Here is a 23,091-nt window from a genome sequence, read left to right on the forward strand (position 1 = left end):
ATTAATAAGAGACATGAGACAAAGAGCAGGGCCTGCCTTGGCATTTGCAGGACAAGGCTCAGGGACTTTAGAAAGCCCCAGTGCAGAGAAGAGTACTTTGTGCTTCCCACAGAGGAAACATTAAATACACACCCCATAAAAGTGATAAGGATCATTAAAGTGCTAGGACTCTGATTAACATCTCCATTGTAATTCCTGCACAGAGCAATTAGATGTGGTGGTTCCTGGGCTGGTTTTTGGTAACAGGATACTCAAGGAAGGATTCCCATCACTTCCCATCAGAAGAGCTGTATGTGTGCTTGCAGGGGATGACATGGTGCCTGCCAGCTCAGGGAGGTAATGCTGCAGCACCAAGGCCCCTAGCCCTGCTCACAGCTTTGGCTTGCGCTGCTGACGCTTCTCCTCACTCACCACTGCAGCAGATGCACCAGGTTGATTTGTGCCCTGGCCACTGCTGGAGCTGCTGACTGAAACACTGAAGGTTAACAGCTCTTCAATAGAGTTCCTTGGTGTGACCACCCATAAATTGTTTTAACCTTCCTCCAGCTTAGCCTTCTGCACACACACAGCCTCTCAGGGTAACGTGAGGTTGGCACCAACTGAGTCTTGATGCAGGGTGTCTTTGACAACAAGAGCAAACATTCCTGTTGGATTTAAATCACTTTGAAACCATTCTGGAGGCTGCAATGCAAAGCTAAATTGAGTGGTAGCCTTGCTGGTGGCCACAAGCCTGGGAAGGTCCTCAGCAAAGTGCACATACACACGTACATATATATGCATTCACAATCATATACATATATTTAGTGTGAGGTGTCCCTGCCCATGGCAGGAGGGGTGGAACTAGGTCCTTCCCGACCCTAACTATTCTATGATTCTATATAGACAGCATACACAGCCCTTAGGAGGAGTGAAAACCCGAGGAGGGTGGAACAGCACCGTGTGTATTTCCATTGGAAATGGGGGAACTCTTCACTGACAAAACATTTTCTAAGGGCAAGCAGCTCTTACTGGTGCTTGCAGAAGTTCTGGGATGGGGCTGTTCCGAGCTGTGTTTGCAAATCACAGCTTCTCTCTCGCACTGGTCACTCTGCTGTTTGCTGGTATTGTTGTTTCATCCGTGTCCACAGAATCCAGAGCGTCCTGAGCCCTGCAGTGACTCGAGGTACTGTCCCTATGCACATACTTATGTCCCTATGCACATACACGTGCAGTTGGTGCACAGGGTGCAATACTAGGAGGTATTCGTTGCAAAAGATTGCAACGGGTGCCTGGTGCAATTTCCAGTCTTCCAAGTAAGTCACTTACTGGATTATCTTCACTGGAAATGAAAACCTGGCTGCAAATTCCAGCAGAGATCTATCGGCCTCTTTGAAAGCCTAAATAAAACAGGAAATGTAGCATATTGCTACTTGTGCAGAGATCTGACAGATCCTCAGGCTAATCAGAAGCAGGGAGTTAAAGACAATCTGAACAGCACAAATGAGGAACTGTCACCTTGCCTCAGCTGAACCTCAGTGTCCGGCCGCCTCAGTCCTCAGAGCAGGTATGTGAGTGGTAGCAGGTGTCTGAGGTAGCACAGAGAATATCTAGAGGTCACCGATTCCCCAACAAAAGTGCCTCTTTGAAGAGAAATAGCTTTTCTCTCTTTCCACATATACTGTATAACTATTTCTATATGTGTATATGCATATGTATAGTAAACAGCATGGGTGACTGAGAGTGCAGCAGCAGCAGAGCTGGCTTTCTTTGTGTCAGTGAGCTCAGTAACTTGGGAGTTCCTAAGACACGTCTTCTTTCTTGCCATGCACATAGATAGAGGTGGCTCTTCTCTGCTGCAAATGCACACACGTTTTGTTCTATCCCAAATAAACTCTTCTACTGGAAGGGAATGGCTAAGCCTAAAACGCACAACTAAATTCACAGTGTAAAGGCAGGTATTGGCATCTCCTGCATTTCCTTCCTTGTCCTTAGTTATTCTCTTGCTGCTTCTCTCTCTTTAAAGAACTTGCTGTCTCTGTCTCCAAACACTAGTCCAGCCCAGTAAGTTTAAACTTTTACTCAAGCAGAGGACAAAATCTTTGCTTGCTTAATGGACCCAAAGGAGATAAAAAGTGAAGTAAGTACCTGAACTGGTGAGTCCCTTTAGAGCCATGAGCCTCCCAGCACCAAGGTAACTGCGCACCCAGTACTTGAAGAGATTAAAGTAATAAATAAATTACACCAAGTGAGCTGTTGCCAGGGTGACAGAAATGAGATGAAGTGTGAAATGACTGAGCTGGGGTGGTAAGTGATAAGGAAACAGATTCATGACTGACAGCAGGTCTAGAGAGGGAAGGGCCCGATTATGGGTATCTAGGGAATCTCATCCCTTTTCCTCCCTTTGCTCCCCATAGTGATAAGTCTCCAAAGGAAGCTTATCACTGTGGATGTTTGAGATTCACACTAGACCTGCCCTGGCAACAGCTTTCTCTGCACTAATCCGAAGTACAAAATAGCTCTGCATGGAGAACCTCTGTCCCCTTCTGAAGCGAAAATCACAGAGCTCTGCAGCAGAGCCCGTGACACCTAGAAGAGGAAATGGGACTTTTACTGTGCTTCCTTCACCCTCAAGAGGCAGCGTTTGGAAGCCTCGCTCCCTATCCAGGTTCAGAAATGCCTATGTATGAGTGAGTGCATTTCATCAGCTATCTGTTGGTTAACACTTCTGATATTTAGAAAGCAGTGCCATTTATTGCCAAGACTTTAAAGCACTCATGTAAAGGTAAGAGGTGTACAGACAGACCTGAGTCCTCTCTGCATGTTTGTTCATGTAAAAGCACATGCACTGGGGCGGGTTCCCCAAAGGTACAGAACATTCAGTGCAACTCAGCTGTACCCAACCAGCTTGAGTTTTGTCTGGAACAGCATCAACCTGAAACACAGCGACCTGCTGCTATCTGCACTCACAGAGGTGGCCTCCAGCAGCAGAGGGGCAGCGTACCTTGTGGTGGCCGGCGATGGTGGCGATGTGCAGGGCTGTCAGGGCTCCGTACCCGACCTGCTGGATGTCAGCTCCGCCGTGCAGCAGCGCTGTCAGCAGCTCCGTGTTCTCCTGAAAGGCAGCGGGGCCGACACGTCAGTGCTGGGCACAGCTCCCACAGGAGCCCCAGAGCTGTGTCTGTGTATCGAGACCTCCGAGACCCCTGGAGACCTTACTGCGGTCTTTCAGTACTTAAAGGGTCTATAAGAACAACGGGGAGAGACTTTTAGCCTGTTGTGACAGGATGGGGGGTGATGGGTTTAAACTAAAAGAGGGAAATTCAGGCTGGACACAAGGAAAAGATTCTTTACACTGAGGGTGGTTGCCCAGAGAGGTGCTGGATGCCCCATCCCTGGAGACATTCAAGGCCAGGCTGGATGTGGTTCTGTGCAACCTGCTCTAGCTGAAGGTGTCCCTGCTCATTGCCGGGGGTTGGAACTGGATGAGCTTTAAGGTTCCTTCCAACCCAAACCAGGCTGTGACTCTATTTCAAGCAAAGGGACTGACTGCGATGCCAGGAGCATGGGTGCAAGGAAAAGGTGGAGGGAGGATTTGTCCTGGGCACCAAAAGTCTCTCCTTTGCTAAACTAAAGCCTGCATCTAAAGTCTTTATTCTGATTACATGATGTCATTAAAGATCTGTGTCTCCAAGCCATTATTAGGTGCTGACACAAACTGTTCTCCATGTTTGTCCTGGGTTCGGGACGTTACAGCAGCTAACATGGCAGAAGGGCACCTGAGGAGCTCCCAGGGTAACATGAGTGCCACATCCTCAACTGCAGGCTTGTTTTTCACTCCTCTCCTTCACGCAGTTTAGCTATGGCTTCTTGCAGGTATAACAGCAGCAATGGGCACTATCACATGGTAGCAATAAAAATCAACTTGAGAAACACATTAAGAGTCACAATGCACAGGCAATGTGACCAACAATAAATTCTGCTTCACAAATAGCGACACTAAACACAGAGAAGTGAAATGATGGGGGGCAGTGACAGAGCTGGCAGGAGAAACCAGACCACCTTGCTCACCGTCACTTGTTCTAACTGCACTAACTACAGCTACAATAATTCCGCCTTCCTGGAGATCTGCCCAGAGATGAGCCTTTTCCAATCCGTTTTCATTGTCTCAGGAGAGGAAAGGCACACAGCTCAAGAGTGAAAGAGGTGCTAAAGGCTCCAGACTTCCTCATTGTTCTCTACCTCTTTGAAGTAGTCACTAGAAGAAGGGCAAGAAGGAGCCAGTGCCAGACAAGCAGCAGCTGAAATATGTGAATTTGTTCATAGTGAAATGGTTTTCCTGCTTTCAGGAAATCCACAATTTCTCTTTGATAACAATGGACTGTTAAAGTTTACATCATTTTCCCTATCAAATAGTTTTAGACCTCGAAACATGGTGCTTGGGTGGCTAATGGGTGGGATATTGTGCTGCCTGGGAAGACAGGCTGAGTCTGAATTACCTTGGAATGTTCTGCTCTGGTTAGTGACTCATCCCAGTTTCCCAATTCTGTTTTACCCAGAGGAAATGCCACAAAACCGCCCAGAATGCAGGTAAGCAGCAGGCAAGGACTTTCACAAGAAATTGCCCTCCCTCAATGCACATCACTGTTGTTAAGAGGTATCTGTTGGCTCCTTTATGTTTTACTTAGAAAAGAACTAGAATACAACAAAATCTGTCATTTAAAGTCTCAAAATGTCACTTTTGGGAGGAATGTTATATTGCATTCTACTTTACATCCCCAAATTCACACTAGTTTGCTTAGCTTCATGGTACCTGCAAAAGATACTGGATATTACATTACACCAAATGACTGTCTGATATAGTTTTGTGCCTAAGTGCATAGAAGAGATTTATCAACTATACAGTGCAGGGCAACCAGACAAAACAAGATTTGATAGCAAAATCAAAACTATTCCCAAGTAATGAAAACACCTGGGAAATCTGATATAAAATTCCTTTTAAACAAAGGAATGTTTTTTCAGCTAAATTATTGATTGGAAACCATTCCCTGAGACTGACATTAAAGAAAGCAGAGAAATTCTTCCAGGCAATTGGCTAATAATGCAACACTGAGCACGGGGGAAGTTTCTTTCATGACTGCTGTAAAACACCTCACCCCATGATGTATAAGACTGGCTGATTGTCATCAGTTTATAGCCTGCACTGCTAATGGGTACCAGTGGCTGTAAAATTAACATAGGAATTCCGAGACAGAATGCAAGATACTGTGCTCATAGCACAGTAACTAGGAGAGATGGTGGCTCATGGATAAATACACAGTTAAACATGGAGCTGCAGAGCATCCTCAGCATCCTCAGCACATTGTGAGTTTCAGGTATCCAGCTCCATGATGGACTCTTCAACCTGTTTAATGATCACCTCTCTGAACACACCTGGGGCAAGGTTATTGTTCCAGGATGGGATTCATGAAATCCAGCAAGTGGAGCAGGAAACGGGCTCAGCTGGTCCACGACAAACGCTGGAGATGATAGGGCAGTGTCTTTCTTCCCACCTTAGGGCACAAATGCTTCTGCTTGCATCTCTTCTTTCCTTCCCTTCCTACTGCCCTCTAAGCAGCAAAACCATTGCTGCATTGGGGGTCCAGTGTCTGCCTTGCACAGATAATACTGAGGACCGTGTGCCATGTGCCCCACATGTTGCCCTGTAGGCAACACTGTCCCTACACAACCTTGTGTTAGGCCTTCCCTTCGCTCTCCCCATGGGGAAGCTGACTGCATGCTCACGCTGGGACAGCCATAGGTGCTGACTGGCAATATGAGCTGAATTCTCTCCAGGAGAGACTTCATTGTCTTCTTTCCGGACAAATATTCTAATCACCAGATTATCTCCCGGCAGAAGGCAAAACATCTCCTCCTCCACAGGTGAGCTTTTGGAGAGGATTGATAGAGACTGCCATGACTCCTGCTGCTCTGGAATTGGGTGTTTGGATTAAAGACCATCTATCACTTCCATGTTCTCTAGCAACACCACTTATGGATCAGGGGTGGCACACAGGTGCCATCCTGCTTAACCAGCTTTGAACACAGCAAATGGGAACTGCATCTGCCATGAGAGCTGCAGAGGAAAGAGGCTGTATGAGCTTATGGCACCTATGGGACATCTAAGTGTGGCCATTACAGTCTAGAAAAGCTCCCAAATTTGATTTGAGTTCCCCCTAAAAAATCCAGGTGCTTTTGGGGCTGGGCCACACATGGATTCAGTTTCTAAGATGCTCCATCTCAAAATAAGGATCATAACAATTCTTTCAGAAAATGCTGTCTTTGTCCACTTTATTCCTCGCTGCTGTTATTGCTGAGTCTCAAAAGATAAATATAATAGTGAGGAAAATTAATACTGAAGCTGAATGAGGAATCTGAGGGGGAACAACAAAGCAGCAGCAAACAAGAAAAATTGCAAAATGAATTCTTTTGAGACTGCTTCTATTACCAGCTATGATAATAAAAGAGCACTGCTCTATCTTGAGTTGCATGCCACGATTTAATCAATATTTCCAAAGCAGGATCATACCCTCATGGCCGACACTGCAGAAACACCTGCTGATTCCCTGTGCTGGGCTCTTCACAGGGCGTTTTCCCATGCACTCTAAATGTGAAATCTGTGTTTTCACCAGAAATAGCAACCAGAGACTCCAACTGGGTGGTTCACACAAATGAGCTGCTCGGTTCTGATTTCCTTTCACCAGTTCAGTTTACCTTATAAGCTGCCAGGTGCAGAGCTGTGAACCCATTTCTGGTTAATCTGGAGGGGCGCAGTCCTTTCAGCATGAGAGTTCTGATGTGGGACTTGTTACCTTCAGAAAGAAAAAGGGAAACAAAGTCATGTACAGAGAAGAACGTGCAGATGAAGTAAGAGCCTTCCCTGTGAGCCTGAAGCAAAGAGCAACAGTGGCTCAGCTGCTGACCTGAGGCAAGTCATGAAGTAGATCTGATACCTCCCCAGTGCATTGGGCACCACATCCTGGCCCTCAGGGGCAGCTGCAGACCTGGCCACAGCCTGGCCATTTGCCCACACTTCAATGGGGATTTGTTAAGGACAGGAGAACCTCTACAGGAGCAAACCCCTGCGTCACATCCTGACCACGCTGCACTGCACAGAGCAGCAGATGCTGCTGGACTCTGCCTCCTCAGCCACTGCCCTCTTTGCCCCTTCAGAACTGAAGCATCACTCTCCCCCTCCACATGACACTGCCACAGGGACAGTTGGTGTGGGGACGGTGCTGAACGTCACCATGGGCACTGGCCCTCCTCTGACCTTCTGATGCACAGTGATGACCTCAAAACACAGACCTGCCTTCTACTGACAGTAATCAGTATTAGTTATTGTTAGTCCTGTTATGTTCTCTCCTTCCTTCCAGTGCTCACACACCATGTGGAGTTAATGAGCAGTGCCTGCTTTCTTACATGTCCTCTCAGCAATCCCCAGTGGCTCCAGTGTTACCAGGCACTGGTGTCACATCTGGGTATGACCTTGCACTCTGAGAGTGAAGATCCACGGGTTTTCAGCAGTGCAGCATCAGGCCCTCCTTCATGATGGCGTTGAACCGAGACAGAGCAAATCGCCATAATGTGTTATTAGTGTTTAATAACAGCTGAAACCTGAGGGTAAAATTCTCTTTGCTTTCAGCTGATTTTGGCTCTTGTATAACAAGAGCAAAGTGCGTGCATGAGCAAATGACCCACTATGGGTATCAGAGCAGCAGTGTGGACAGGAGTGGAAAATTCCACCATCAGTGTGTTTTTATGAGCATCCTAGCAGACATCCTGCACTCTTTCCTCACATACCCTCAGTTGCAGTCTGCAAAACTCCTACCAGGTGGTACTTGTCACTAAAGCATTTGGGTTGTTCTTCTTTTAACCGCTGTGAAATGAAATACAGGTATTTCCATTGCCCTGGAAAAATTAGTGTTGTAGGTATGGCAAAGGATTGCTAAAGTAGGTGCCTATCCTGGAGTCTGTGCCATGTGCAGAACACAGCACTGTAGAGCAATAGTGAATGAGAGTGGATTGATGAACCAGCGAGTACAGCAAGCTGTGAATCAGTTGAACACTTGCAGCACAACACACTACATTAGCAACCAAACCTTTTGCTGGACAGAAGCATCAGCCACAATGTGGCTCAGTGTAGCTTGATTCACCCCTTTTGGCAGTGGGGCTTAGAGTGATGCTGCGAGGTGCTTACCCAGCTGCCAGCAAGGACAGCACGGAAGGAAGCTCCCTGAAAGCACCCTCTTCCTGACAGTTGTCAGACCCCAAACCACAGCTGTGTAAGGAACACTGGATTTCAAATACCTACCCCCACAGATGCAGCATAAATGGAGCAGAGAGAGTCCATTTTCTGTGCGGTAATTCAGATTGACTTTGCAGAAGGCTTCATCAGAGCTGCAAAAAGAGGGTTTACAGATGATCACTGTTTTCATCTCTCGCACATCTCCTGTCATTTGGAAAAGCTTTCAAACAGAAATCTCAGTGCAGTTTTTGAGACCTGGGGCTCAATTTCACCCAGCTCCAACCCCTGCCACAGGCAGGGACCCCTTCCACCAGAGCAGCTTGCTCCAAGCCCCTGTGTCCAGCCTGGCCTTGAACACTGCCAGGGATGGGGCAGCCACAGCTTCTCTGGGCACCCTGTGCCAGCGCCTCAGCACCCTCACAGGGAAGAGCTTCTGCCTAAGAGCTCATCTCAGTCTCCCCTCTGGCAGGTTAAAGCCATTCCCCTTGGCCTGTCCCTGCAGACCCGTGTCAAACCAAAATCCTGTCATACAACACTTGCCACAGCTCAGAAATGAAGCGTTTCATAGAATAAAGGTAGAAGACCCAGCAGCCAAAGGAACTGCAACAAACGTTTAAACAATTTATTCTTTAAACAGAATTTCAAGTGCAAAGCCAGAGACTTCCCTTTACTTCTCCTAGTTAAGTCCATCAGAAAGGAAATCCTGCTTGTCCAGTGTGTGTGGTCATTCTAAACCAGTAATAGACCCTGTGTTTTCCTATTCTTCTGCATGAAGCATGATAAGGTTGATTTGGAAATGTTAAACCACCTCATTTTTCTGGGCTTTGTGTTGAAGGAACCAGTTTTAACTTCCAGAATGTGAAAGTTCCTTAAGCTGGATACTGAAATCTCCCTCTTCTCCTGGATCGAGGTATAATGAAAAGTTTCAGTTTGCTTTTTTATTGCTGTACAATTTGAATCTGAGTTCTTACAAGCAGGCAAAACAATAATGGTTTTGTGGGAAAATATTGCAAGGACATTTTTACATATTAGAAACTGTGATTAAAAGGCCCATACCGAAAATGAAAACTAGCTCAAATGACTCCACAGAGGGCTGGTTTTACCTCAGTGCCCTCCTAGTTCATTCCCTTACGAGTTAATTGCATGATTTAGGGAAACAAACTCCCGACTTTTCATTCCTAGGGTGCATTTTTAGTTAAACCATGACACTGAGAGCTCTGAGCTCCAGGAACAGAACAGGGACAGCTTTTACCCAGGCTCTGACACGTGCTGTGCTACCTACACACGTGCTTCTCTCTACTGCAACTGTTGGGTTTTCCGTGGCACTGGAGAGATGCCCACTGAGTGCAGTGAGGATGATGGGGGATGCTGGGAGCTCTCTGCCAGGCTGGGTCACTTTTACCCTGCTTATGTTCTAAACCTTCCGGAGCAGGGGCTTGAGCAGCTTCTGATTTCATCTCCCCCAGGTGAGCTTTGCCTTCGCTGCAACAACCCCCCGGGTTCTCAGTCCTAAATCTTTTAAATACGTGAATTTGGTTTAATAATGGGGAAAAGCTACGAATTCCTGTGCTGCTTCGGTGATGAGCAGAGCTCCCAAAATAGCCACTGCTGCTGCAGAACAGGTCTTGGATAGTCAAGATTGATTTCTAACACTGGCCATGTTTGGATGTCAGAGACCCACAAGCCCTGATTTCATACCCATGGGTAAAGGCATTTTGAGAGGAGATCACTGTCTGATTCCTCAAGCCTGACTACAAAACCAAGTGTTTCCAGTGCAGTGTTAACCAGTACCATTAATTCTCACCCCTTCTGTGGGAAAGAGCAGTGCTCTTTATCTAAGAAGCAGATTTTGGCTGGCATCTTACTGAGACTTAGATGGGCCCTACAACAAACTGATAAGCTGAGCTGCCAAAGTCTGCTAACCTCAAAGTTTGGGTTTTCTTTATCCTGATGCCTAACGCAGGAGCTGAGCACAGTAACCATACGCTCAGTTGTTTTGCTTATCTAAAATAAAGAGAACTCTGGCTCCACTTTGTGAAGATACTAGTTTTACTACTAAACAGGCTTAAAATGAGGCAAGTAGTGAAGTACTTTAGTGGATCACAGCCAAGGTGGTCCATGAAAGCCCAATGTCCTCTTTCACTTCCGAGGCTCCATCAGCGCCAATTGTGCTGGCAGTGCGCATGGTGAATGATTTATGAGACCAGTTGGGCTTTTTTGAGCTTCTGATTTATTTCTGATTAGAACCCCCTGTTTTTCCAAGGGGGTTTGGGGTCTGGAATTATTCACCTGATCTTCACACACTCACAGTCACTGAATTGCGTGGCTTCTGCATTTGAGCTTTTCTGATAATGAGCATATAAATATATATTACCTCTTTGGGTGACCTTGGTTGGTGGCAAGTGCTGCCCTGAGAAAGCAATTGCAAACATGAACTTGAAATGCACTTTCAGAAGACAACCTGCTTGTGCTTGTTGAAAATCTGTGACTTCAGCGACGTTCCTGCCTGAAGAAACACATCAGCAGAGCAGGGAAGTACCCAGCACAGCTGGACAGCCTGTGAGAGCTGACTAACTTACACAGTACATAGGCATTTGCTGTGCGATACTGGCATCAGTAATTAACAGTCACTACCTCTGGCACTGTGCTGAGGGCTCTGGCCCAGAGCTGTGACATAGTCCCAGAAATAGACATTAAAGACCATGCATTTGTACATGACAAAGTCCTTCCATGAGCAAACACCTGAAACTGAAATTGCTGTTTAATGGCAGATACTTCTGTGAAAGAAATTAATAAGCAGGTTTCCAGAGTATTTTACCTAAAAACGTGCTTCAGTTCCGCCAGCTCCTTCTCTTTGATTTGCAGGTCATCCTCTAACCGCTCTATGATGATAGCATAGGATTCACTTACCTTTTTCTTCCATTCATCTGCCAACAAAAAAAACCCTAATTCATAAAACACTTCAAAACACATCAAAACCATGAAGCATAATGTCCCAGTAACCAAAGCGCTTGGTGTTTAAACACCCAGTTGCACTGTTTCATACAGTTTTCTATTCAAGTATGGAAGTTTAAATACTGCAGCTAGTAAGCTGTTCTTGCTGCACCAATATAGACACACATACACTGGTTTCACTGACAAGTACTACATCTGAATCCTTATATCAGGAATATTCTAACTGGAGCAAGAGCAAACTTAAACCTCAGGGTGCATTTGTTAGTTCTTAGTTCCTAAATCTGAGCATAGACACACAGCATAAAGAGTTGGCAGTTTAAAGGTCTTCTAATGAAGTACAAGCTAAAGCAACAGCATAATCTATGTTCATATGATATCTCCACAAAGAAATCTACTTTGAGGCTTTCTGCCTTCTTTCCCAGGCTGTACATGCGGCTTGGGCTAAGCCTTTCTCTTGTAAACCGAGAACAATACAACACCGCAGCCTTGAGCCCAGGAGTAAAAGGCATTTCCTGAAATCCCACCTGCCTCTCGCAGATGGGTGTTTGGTAAATGGCATTAAAAAAGCAGCATGCGTTACCAGTGCAAGTCTGGGTTGGTCTGGACTTGTAATTTCCCATTTGTCCAATCTATCTTCTTTGTTTCAGCAAAGCTGCCGCAGTAACGTGATTCCTCGGTCAGGAGCAGGGACAGTCCTCCTGAAAAATGCTTTTGATAGTCTCTGCCTAAAAATAACCCCTGTGCCAACTGGAATGTCATGCAACAATGACAGGGAGGGAAACAGCCTGTGCGGTCAGCTGCACAGAACAGCGCTGCTACCTGCTCAGCTTCCTTCACAGCCCGTGCCTGTTTCAACAGAAACAACCATCTCCTTCCGTCTGCTCAGCACCCGGTGCTGGTGCAGCTGGGCAATCCAGCGGCTTGCTACCAGCTTTGTACAGGAAGAGGAATTTGGGAAGCTGACTCCCAAGGGTGCTTTCAGGATACCCAAGGGGTGCTGGGGTCCCCACTCTGGGGAGGCCAGAGATGATCTCAACTCCTAACGGCAAAAGTCTGTGCCTCAGAATGGTGAAAGGCTGTTTAACAGTGAAATAACCTGTCTGTCACCCTCACAAACTGAATGTCTTCAGGTAACGTGGTCAGCACAGGTCTGCTCAGCCACAGCCTGCCCTCCTCGCATCCTTTTCCTTCCCTTTTCTTCCAAATGGAATGAACTACATCACACCTATTGCCCCAGCCAGCTGTGGGGTTTATGCTGGTCTCTGTAGATGCCTCTTTTCCTCCTTCTATTGCTTTTAAAAACTTATTTTATACACATATACATGTACAAATAGACACAGAAATAGACCCATAGATTTGTAAATATCTATGTATTTGTATTTGTGCATGTATCTATTCTATATTTAACGTGTGTTAACTGACCTTGGCAGCTGCTCTGTGTTCAAGTGGGTAGTTTTCTCAGTGAAGGATTTCAGGCAAGAAGACAACACTATGTAACTCACACACACACACACACACACACACACATCCTCACCCTGCTGCATCCCCCTGCAAACAAACCTGCACCCTGAGAGCTCCTGGCACAGCAAGAGCTCATCCCTTTATTTGCACTGAGCTGCCCATTAAGCCAGGACGTGTTTCGGAAGACTTTGACCTGCTTTGACAGCACACTCTGTGATATTCAACAAAATATTTGCAAGAAGGAACCAGCTTGGTGATGGATACTCCACGTCCAGTTGCCAAGCAACCGAGTGCGCTGGTGACGAGCACCAAGCAATGGATGCAGCACCCAGGCAGGTATCTCCTCTCCCACTGCTATCATTAGCCAAGCACTGCTTGTTTTCCTTCCAGTGCCTAAAGGGGCTGCAGGAAACCGGGAGAGGGGCTTTGGACAAGAGCCTGCAGGGACAGGCCAAGGGGAATGGCTTTAAGCTGCCAGAGGGGAGACTGAGATGAGCTCTTAGGCAGAAGCTCTTCCCTGTGAGGGTGCTGAGGCGCTGGCACAGGGTGCCCAGAGAAGCTGTGGCTGCCCCATCCCTGGCAGTGTTCAAGGCCAGGTTGGACACAGGGGCTTGGAGCAAGCTGTTCTAGTGGAAGGGGTCCCTGCCCGTGGCAGGGGTTGGAGCTGGAGGAGCTTTAAGGTCCCTTCCAATACAAACCAGGCTGGGGTTCTGTGAAATGCCAGGAGAAAAAACGGACCTGGAAGTGACAAAACACTTTGTGGTGCTCCTGGGTGCCTGAGGAACAGAATTTTCTTCCATTCAGACCAAGCCGACCATGACAGGGACAGGACAGACTCCAAACCCCAGGAAAAGTTCTGTTGACTTTTGCACAGAAAACACATTTTAATACAGCAACTTTATAACGTAAGTACATAAAGTTTCCATGAGATAGAGATAAAATGATATACTTTAAAGCAGAAAATACCTTGCATATTGTTTATATTCTAGTACCATCTGCTTCAAGAACATCAACAAAGTCATCAGTTTTACGCTGTATTTTTTCTCACTCTTTTGCACACATTTGTGTGGGTGAAGATTCATTCCTATGGACTCTCACGGAGAGCTCTGGAAGCTACAGCACAGCAGGACCATCCGGTCAGTCACCAGAGCCCATCCAACACCATGAAAGCAGCTTCCAGGTGAGTTCTGCACATCCACAGCCCAGCTGTGAGGCAGCTGCGGAATAACTGAGATCAGGGGGAAGAGGACAAAAGGAGCGACTGCAGAGCCTGTTTGCAGCATGCTTGCAAACAGAGAGGAACGGAACAACTGCTCTGTTGGGCCAGTTCTAGTTCGCATCTGCACCGGCAGCACTGCAGCGGCAGAGCGGCGCTCCTCAGTGAGCAGAGCCCCCAGCTGCAGCGGTCACACAGCTCAGCTGTACGAGTGCCTGCCACGCACTGCTGACACGTCCAGCCCTGCAAGAGGGACGTGTGAAGGGCTCCTTTCCACCTCTGATTTCCAGCATCCTCCACAGGAAGGCTTTACAGGATCAAGCCTTTTGCAATGGTCTTTATGTCACGTTGGTTAGAAGATCTCCATACCTGACATTCCCTTTGGGAGGCTGGAAGCTGCTCCTGTACATTTCCATGTCATTCTGGTGACATGCTGACCTGTCACATAAAATGAAAAAGGCACCTTAATGGAAATGAAGTTTGAGGAATTCTGTATCCCGGATAAGGAGCGGGTGGTTCCACGGCTTCTCTGGGAGAGGGCTGAAAGGAGTGCACGGGGTAATGCTGCTGGTTCTGCTCTCACAACGCTGCAGGGGTGTTTGCACAGGGACTCACGTTCCACACGTGCAGGGAGCAGAGCGTGAAGCTGCTGCACCGGGGATTTAGGAACAAGCAGAGGCTGAACCAGGGAGCTCAGCCCAGGCAAACTGCCCGTCCAGGACAGGGATGCTCCCGGGCAGATCCGGGTGGCTGCTGGCACTCACCTTCCTCCATCAGCTCCCCAGGTCCTGCTGGCACAGATGCTCCCAGCTGCTCGCTCTGATCCCAGACACCTCCCTCCTGCTCCTCTTTAAGGGCCTCAATTCTCAGATTTCAGTTTCCTGCCCAAAAGGTGACTGAAAGAATCCTCCCCGGCTGCACAGTGTAACACACACGGGAAGGCTACATCCCTGCTCTTTCGAGCATGCTCCCAAAGCAGCCAGGGAAATCATTTGACAATGCTCATGATGAGGCCCATTATTGCACTACACAGCAAACCTAATTACATAAAGCAAGCTGACATGAATAAAATCATTAAACACTCATCTTGGTTTATTTGAGATTGTACCAGCCTGAGACGCATTTCACGAGATGGAGCCAGGCAGTGACCTGGAGGCCTGCATGGCAACTGTGTCCAGCCAGGAACCTCAGGAGCCTTAGCAAAGTCAGACCCCAGATTTCAACAGACGCTCCCGTTCCTCCTGCTCCGGCCTGACGGGCACTTTGAGCACTGCATCCTTTGCTGCTCAGACTGGAAGGAAAACCTGGAAAAGAATGCCGTGAATCAGAATCTGATGCCACAAACCAGTAGCCCCACAATTACTATTACCCTGCTGCTAGATTTCACTGCATGGCCTCGCGCAAGTCCCTCAATTCCCCTGGAACAAGTTTATCCCAGCTGGTTACATGAGAAAACTGTTATCACCTACCTTCACAGCACACTGTGAAAAAGATGGGCTGAAGTTTGTGCAATGTACATGAATAGAATACATACAGATACTGCCTACATCAACTGAGGTCATCACTGTCAGGAAGCATCCAGGCTGAGTTCTGTCTGGTTTTAGTAAGATTTGATCGCACTGTAACATAGCCCTTCTTGCAAGGGCTACATCTGCTACAGCTGAAAACCACACACACTTCATAAATCACTGCAAAAGATTTACCCAGTGCCTAAACAGACACTGTTCTTCAAATGTGTCATCAAGGATACATACAAATCACAGAATCCCAGCTGGTTTGTGTTGGAAGGGACCTTACAGCTCATCCAGCCCCAACCCCTGCCACGGGCAGGTACACCTTCCACTAGAGCAGCTTGCTCCAAGCCCCTGTGTCCAACCTGGCCTTCAACACTGCCAGGGATGGGGCAGCCACAGCTTCCCTGGGCACCCTGTGCCAGCGCCTCAGCACCCTCACGGGGCAGGATGCTGGTGCAACACCCACCACTTCACAGGAACTTGGGTCATTCCAGCACCGGAGCAGGGTTGAGGAATGACACAAAACGGAACATCCCAGAGGATACCACTCCCTGCAGGGGCATGAGGCCCTGCTTCTGACCCACCCCAGATGCAGCTGGGTCTGCAGGTTGGTACCACCACACCACTGAGCCTCTGCTCCACTGGTCTGTGTGAGCGCTGAGCATCAATGGGCAAACCTGCACTACCTGTGGCTCCATGGAAATTTGTGGAAGTTCTTCTCCAAGGACTCAACAGTTTTAACCCCAATATTACCAGTCCCAAAGGAAAGAACCATCCCCCATGCAAAGCTTTTTCCTCTGATGAAACCAAAGAAGAAAAATTACAAAACAGAGAAAGAAAACGATTAATGCTAAAGACAGGATGTCTGGATTTAAAAAGTACTTTTAATAAGTGTACCTGTACCCGTTTGACACATCACTAAAAAGTCAGGTGAAAGGAGAGAAACTTGGAGTTATCACGCTGTGCTGCTGCAGCTAAGCCCATGCTGAAAAGTTTCTACAGCAGTTGCCAGTGAAATGTCCATGAATCTGCTCTGTATCACACCCCTCCTGCAAAGGCCACAGAACACAGTGACCAGGAAAAGTCACCCATCAGAGTCTGCAGAGATCTGAAACAGTTCCATGCTCCTCTCATCAAAAGAACAGTTCATCTGCATTCGCTGCACCATTCGTGCCATGCTACAACGCTGCTAATGCAGGTTCACACTTCCTCCTCTGACGAAACCACAGACAAGATCCGTGTGCTTTCCTCTGACGATTTTCAGAAGCTGGGCAGTACCAACCACCCTCACACCAACACCGGGCGTTTGCTCAAGCACTGCTCATTCTACAGATCAGACTTCTCTTTTTGCCTTCGTAGATGGATTTCATCATAAATTTGCTTCCTGAACTTCATCATGTCCCCGACCTCTTTGCACCTGAGCACCTCCTGCACGGACAAGCGCCTGAGGCCGTGCAATGCGAGACGTGACGTGTGCTGCACGGAACGCACCATCTGCAGCGACACGCGGACCGATTCCGCCAGCGTGGAGCAGACGGGGAAGAGCCTCGCGGTCCACAAGCTCAAGCCTGTGCTCTCGCTGGAGAAGAGCTGCTCCGACACCTGCACACCCCAGAGCTCCAGGCACTCCGGCAAGCTGACGCCACAGAACCGCAGGGCACCGACGTCGGACAGCACCTTCACGCTCTTCTTCAAGTCGTCCTCCACACCGAACACCATGCTCACATACTGCACCTCACGGTCAGCTTCTACACTCAGCGCGCTCAGAAAGCAGTGCGAGGGAACATCTACTTTCCCACTTATATCCGACCCACTAATAATGCTGCCCTGCCCTACAGAGACCTCAGGGCCAATCCTGGAGTACTCGATGATGGATCCAGGTCCTACAAGACACCCTGGCTCCAGAATGCTGTGCATGACACTCGCCGTTTGAGCCAAGGCCCTGTCAGGAAAGATGCTGAAGGCCACAGGCAGCAAGCCAAGCTCAGACTTCAGTTTGCTGTCAGACGTAAAATGGAACAAATACTCCTCAGTCGTTCCAATGTGGTAGAACTTGGAGTTGTTCAAGACTACAACATTAAGTGCAGTTCCTTTGAGGAGAGAGTACAGCTTCTGCCGCACCTCTATCAACTGTGATCCCTCTTTTGTGACGCCGATGCTGCTTGTGTTTGTTGTGTAGTCTTGCGTGGCTCCAGGTCCCAGGGCCTGCAGGAAGTCGCCATAAGCATCTATTTCACAGCAAAGAGTGCCCATCTGCTTATAAAATGCCAGCAGCTGCTTTGCAGTGCTATGGTCCATGTAAAATATACTGTCTGTGTACACACACTCAGAGCCCATTTCCGAGTCCCCCCGGTCTCCGGGGGCAGTTGGCAAAGAACCATTCCCTCTCACGTACACAGCCCCGCACTGCCGCATGGTCTCAACAGCAGGTTTGTGCAGGAAGCGATGGCAAGATGTGTATTCGAGTCCTCCCTTTCCTGAGAAACCGGCTGGATCTAAAACAAACACTCCATGAGTGGTCCCCACGGCCAGCTCCGAAGGGTGAGCCAAGGCGGTGAATCCAGGCTTATCAAAGGTGACCGTCTCCGTAACTCCAGTGCTGTACAGCTCGATGTCATCCGCACACGTAACGAGAACGCCCGGCTTCATGTGGCTGGGGAAATCGATGTACATGGCCAGCTTCAGGTCCAGCATCTGGTACATGGGATCACCCAGCGGCAGAGCTGTGAATGCCTTTCCCAGGGCACTTGCACTGGGCAAACGCTGACTGTAACCGCCTTGAGGAAAAAGCACAGTTTTAGTTACACAGAGACACTGCGTACGGGAGCAAAAGCTAAAGCTTTGCAGCTATTTTATGAGTGCACAAAGGTTCAAACCCCACCTTGGTCATATACTGAGTATATACTTTACTGTGGAACACGGACCCCTTGTCTGTAACTCAAGTGAAGCAAGCAGATGCTTAATTTTAGACTGAGAATAAGGAGGACCCCCACACCCACTGGGAATTTTAAGCCAGAGCTGAGGCAAAGCAGCAGCGGTTTGCGCAGCGGACACGTTGTTACCTGGCTCCTTTCCACTCTGAAAAACTGATGCCCCTTTTGGAAGTGTTCTAGTTGGATAATGCAGTGAGTGCTCCACCTGCCCTTAGTACTGAGGGCTCTAGGTCCCTCCCAAAGGGGCCACATATACCTTACAGGGTATTTCAGGGCAGCAGCTGAATTCAGACACTTGGAATTACACTCCTTCCTCCATGGTTTGACAGAACAATGCAAGTGCTGAGAAGAAATGCTCAGGTGACAGCAGTACCTCCCAACTGCCAATCTAAGCTCAACCGGATCACAGAATCCCAGACTGGTTTGGGTTGGAAGAGACCTTAAAGCTCCTCCAGCTCCAACCCCTGCCACGGGCAGGGACCCCTTCCACTAGAGCAGCTCGCTCCAAGCCCCTGTGTCCAGCCTGGCCTTGAACACTGCCAGGGATGGGGCAGCCACAGCTTCTCTGGGCATCCTGTGCCAGCGCCTCAACACCTCACAAGGAAGAGCACATGTTAATATAGTAACCAAATCGTGTACCATTGCAGTGAGAAATGTAAACTGGAATTTACCAGAGTGAACGATCAGTACAATAAAGGATGTCCAGTTGTCACCATACAGGTCTTCCAGGCACTGAAGAACATGAAGAGTTGATCCACCATTTCCTGCAGAAAAAATAGTTTAGTACCTGCCAGAAAGCTCAATGCTTTCCCTGCCAGCCACCCTCTGAGCTCCCCCAGCACTGGGCACAACCCAACCACAACTCCAGCACTGCTGATCTTTGCAATATGGATATCAGGAAAAATGTTTGGGATATGACGAATAATGCTTGGGATATGAAGAAAAATGTCTGGGATATGAGGAAATGGTTTGGGATATTTTTATGTTCTCTTAGAACTTCAAATTGCTAGATTTCTGAAAATCAGTCTCTGCCTGTTACTCCACACTGCGGAAAGACTGCTGAGATCAGTTACTTTCTACAGCAAAGTGAGCAGGAATGAAGAACTACAGGGTGATGTTACGGACACTCAGGATACTTTCTTCTAGGCTTTGGTTGCACATCAGGTAAAATACTAAAACATGTTCCTCCCTGTGAGGGTGTTGAGGCACTGGCACAGTGTGCCCAGAGAAGCTGTGGCTGCCCCATCCCTGGCAGTGTTCAAGGCCAGGCTGGACACAGGGGCTTGGAGCAAGCTGCTCTAGTGGAAGGGGTCCGTGCCCGTGGCAGGGGTTGGAGCTGGATGAGCTTTAAGCTCCCTTCCAACACAAACCGGGCTGGGGTTCTGTGATAGTCCAATTAGTTAAGCAGTGAGGTTAAAGTAAACAGCGCTAATTTACAGAAAGCATGAGTTAGCGTTACTCGTATTCCATATGATCCACGTGGCAGAACCACGCAGTGCATCAACACTCACACCACCCTGATAGGGCCCCCACGTATTACACTGGGAAGTGCAATGAAAGTGACAAACGCCGCCACCCCGGTGTCAGCAGCTGCACAACTGAATCAAAGCTACACCCTATTTAACGGGGCTAGACCCTACGCTTGGGGTTTAATGAATACTTGTGCAGCACTTCGGAGCCCTTGCTGTGCAGGAAGCAGCTGACACAGGACATCAGCGCAAAGCCTGCTTCTACCTGACCGCAAGTAAGCACAGCGCTGCACTACATGGCCACTAGCGCATCAAACCAGTGCACCAGGCAACCCGCGCAGCAGCCTCTCAAGTCGCTGTGCTGCGCAGCCGGATCCTTCGGCCGCCCCCGACCCCCGCCATGCCCCGCACGGCGCTGGGCTCACCCCGCGGCTCGCCCCGGACCGGTACCCACCGGCCTTGTGCCCGGGCGGGTCGGCGAACACGAGGTACCGCGGCCCGAGCGGCAGCTCCCTCCTGCGCAGCTTCGCGTCCAGCTGCTCCCGGTAGGCGAGCGCCTGCCCCGCGTCCGCGGCCGTCAGCGCCACCACGTCCCAGAACCGGCCGGGGCGGGCGGGCTTCCCTGCGGGCACAGCGGCAGCGCCTCAGTCAGCGCGGCCGGACCAGGGGCTCCCATCCGCGGCCCCCGTCCCCGCCGCGTCCCACCTCGGAGCGCCGCGAACCGCGCCAGCCGTCGCTCCGTGGCCTCCCGCCGCGCCGCGCTCCGCTCGCCCGCCACCGGCATGGCCGCACTGCCCGGGCGGAGCGGGCACCGGGACCCGCTGGTGCTGGTGGAGGTGGTGGAGGTGGTGGAGCCGGTGGCGGTGGCGGCCCCGCTGCTAGAACCAGAGCCCGAGGCGGCCTCCGTGCGGCCGACCAGGAAGAGCCGAGCGGGGAGAGGCGGGGCGGGTGGGCGGGGACCCTTAACCCGGGTCTGCCCCGCGGCGCCGGCGCGGAGCTCGGTTTTGGGTGTGTTCGGTGCGGCCTTGGGCACCCCCCGCCTTAGGAGGGAGGCACCGTGCGCGCAGGCTGCGGGTACGAGCAGGCGCCGGTTCCTTTTCCGTCTACCGGGAGTTCTCTGCGGTCCGGCTGCCCCGTGGGGTGATGCTGCACCAGGGTCTCTGTCTGGCCTGGGGAGAGGGCTCTCCCTCCTTGCTGATGCTGCCTGCGCGCTGTGCTTCCTTCCCTTTCTCCCTTCTCTGTTACTTGGATCAGTCCCTGTGCTCTGAGTTCTAGGTTGCCGCTATTTCAAGTGGAGTTTTGTTCGGGCAGAGGACGCGGGGCTCCGATGGCGCCTGCCGGTGTGTCTTCACATGTGCGCAAGAGGTCACGTACTGCAAACGGGCATTAAAGAAGCTTCTTCCCTGTCCTCTGTACTTATGCAACCTGTAGAAATCGTGTGTGGGCTCCGTTTGGGAGTACTTTGCTGCTTCAGAACGGTGGTCCCACGTGGAGCGCAGGGTCTGCTGATGGCTCTGGGTGGTGGTTGTGGAACAGATCCGCGTTTTGAGGCTTGGGGCTCATCTCAACTCCGCGGCGGTCACAGGAGGGAGCAGGGCAAGTTAAATTGCTGGTTTGGTAATCTAATTAGGAGCAGGATCCTCATTGCACATGAATTAGCCCGCTTAAGTCTTCCTTGTCTGTACCTCACCCGTTTGTGTTTGCACTCCCTGGCTGTACCTGGAGTTCAGTGGCTGAGCCCAGCAGGGTTTGGTGGGTTGAGCCCATCCTGCGCGGGCTCACTGCAGCTCTTTCACTGTGTGTCACTGCAGCTCTTTCACTGTGTCACTGCCTGCGGTCTGCTGGCAGTATTCACCCTGCTGAGAGTCCTTCCCACTGCCCTAGATGTGATTTCTAATCCGTGGGCTTCATCTGTCCTCCTGAGCTGAGAGTCTGCTGAGACTGCAGATGCCAAATACAGATGGAAATGAGGAGGGTTTGTCTTGATACAATCTTGTTATGCATGAATCTCACAATAAAAAGTAGCTGTAAAAGCAGTGCAGGAGCTACTGAGGAAGAGAATTCGGGAAGTTAAAAAGTCACAAAATATTTTTTCCTGAGTGTAAACCACTGACAGGGGAGACTAAAGAAAAAAGATGGATACTTCACTGCTTCAGGTTTGAGGAGTCCCTGTGATGCAGGTGGTAACTGCTGTAGTCGGGGCAGTGCCCACCACAGATGTGTTTGATCCTGACGTATGTTCTCAGCTTACTCAGGGAGCGACATGGTCTGTGTGGTTGGAGCTGTATGTTTGCTCTTCTCTTTGCCTTGAGTGTTCATTGTTGATGACTCTGACCTCGATGAGAAAAGCTTCTGGTGCCCAAGCCCAGCTTTAGAGGTGTAAGGTTTGTTACACTACTGTGTTTCCCTTTTTACCTTCCAGCTGATTAGTGTGAGTGCTGAAGCCCGTCAGCTGGCTGGGTTTCATGAACCCGATGAGAATCTGCCTCAGCCATCACCTTAAAAAAGGCACTAGGTACTAAGCAAATGTTTTCTGGTTTAAGTCAGAAGAATGAAGGGTTTTTAGCAGAGCTGGGAGCCCTCACATCTTGGCCAGCATGTTTTCTCCTGTCCCATCCCTTATGAGTGATTTATTTGCAAAGGGAGAACTCCTAGCTTTCTGCTTTGGAAAAGAGGAATTGAGATTAAAGGATTTCCCAGTGGTGCAGTGGTGGGTTCCCCCTTATTGACTGCATATGTCTTGATCTGTCCCTGAGTTGTGTACATAATATGTACAGCTTGTCTCTCTGAGTCACTGTATATAATAAATACTGTTTGGGAGAGGTATCTGTTGTAACTCACACGTTCCCTTCAACAGTGAGACAATTTTCACAGTGGGATCAAAAATCTGTGCTAATTTACAAGTCCTGTACGGAGCTACTCGAGGTACAAAGTAGTTAATGTTTACTGCCAATAATACTTATTTCTTTGTAACTGCAGCAAGCCTTTGAGGCTGTAATTGGGACCCCAATGCAGGCAATGAGATACTGCTGCAGTTCAACAGAAGTTTTGCTTGGAGCTTTTCGTCTGTAGTCAGGCATCCCAATGTGCTCTGTGAGATAGCCAAGTCAGGAGTAACTCTTGATCCAAGTATTCCTGGTAATCACTTCTTTTAAAAATACTGCCACTGGGTGGTTACTCATAGTTTTATCAGCAGTATTTTACACTGATGGACTCATAGAGTGGTTTGGGTTGGAAGGGACCTTAAAGCTCATCCCTGGCAGTGTTCAAGGCCAGGCTG

At 49.1% G+C, this 23,091-nt stretch overlaps 2 protein-coding genes and 1 long non-coding RNA gene across 5 annotated transcripts in view; all 3 read right to left on the minus strand.

Annotated features, from left to right (window-relative positions):
* TNNI3K (TNNI3 interacting kinase) overlaps nucleotides 1-12,011 on the minus strand; it is a 44,228-nt gene extending 32,217 nt beyond the window's left edge. The window contains exons 1-5 of one of the 3 annotated variants that reach the window (XM_062616090.1): nucleotides 11,799-12,011; nucleotides 11,082-11,190; nucleotides 8,330-8,415; nucleotides 6,730-6,827; nucleotides 2,981-3,091 (exon numbers count right to left, since the gene is read on the minus strand). In XM_062616090.1, coding sequence (XP_062472074.1) covers nucleotides 2,981-3,091; nucleotides 6,730-6,827; nucleotides 8,330-8,415; nucleotides 11,082-11,190; nucleotides 11,799-11,838 — 444 coding nt within the window. In that variant the 5' untranslated portion in view covers nucleotides 11,839-12,011. The remainder of the gene's footprint in view (nucleotides 1-2,980; nucleotides 3,092-6,729; nucleotides 6,828-8,329; nucleotides 8,416-11,081; nucleotides 11,191-11,798) is intronic. The other 2 variants (XM_062616089.1, XM_062616088.1) reach the window with 2 other exon arrangements.
* Nucleotides 1-23,091, minus strand: part of LOC134162376 (uncharacterized) — a 98,329-nt gene that overhangs the window by 32,858 nt on the left and 42,380 nt on the right. The window lies entirely within an intron of this gene.
* FPGT (fucose-1-phosphate guanylyltransferase) lies at nucleotides 16,346-20,635 on the minus strand. Its single transcript, XM_062616091.1, has 4 exons — nucleotides 20,517-20,635; nucleotides 20,266-20,433; nucleotides 19,014-19,106; nucleotides 16,346-18,186 (listed from the first exon to the last, which is right to left on the minus strand). Exons 1-4 carry the CDS (start codon nucleotides 20,593-20,595, stop codon nucleotides 16,736-16,738), a joined length of 1,791 nt encoding a protein of 596 aa, XP_062472075.1. The 5' UTR covers nucleotides 20,596-20,635; the 3' UTR covers nucleotides 16,346-16,735.

Source organism: Pezoporus occidentalis, unplaced genomic scaffold, assembly GCF_034315485.1.
Source record: "Pezoporus occidentalis ecotype Australia unplaced genomic scaffold, CSIRO_AGI_Poc_V1 ctg188, whole genome shotgun sequence".
Lineage (NCBI taxonomy): Eukaryota > Metazoa > Chordata > Aves > Psittaciformes > Psittacidae > Pezoporus > Pezoporus occidentalis.

Excerpts from the sequence above, each read along its gene's own strand:
- FPGT (XM_062616091.1), bottom strand. The coding sequence starts at position 20,595 with ATGCCGGTGGCGGGCGAGCGGAGCGCGGCGCGGCGGGAGGCCACGGAG. Across the intron at positions 19,107-20,265 it reads CCCGCCCGGGCACAAGGCCG|GAAATGGTGGATCAACTCTT; the intron begins GTGGGTACCGGT and ends TTTTTTCTGCAG. Across the intron at positions 18,187-19,013 it reads TGTACTGATCGTTCACTCTG|GCGGTTACAGTCAGCGTTTG; the intron begins GTAAATTCCAGT and ends TTTTTCCTCAAG.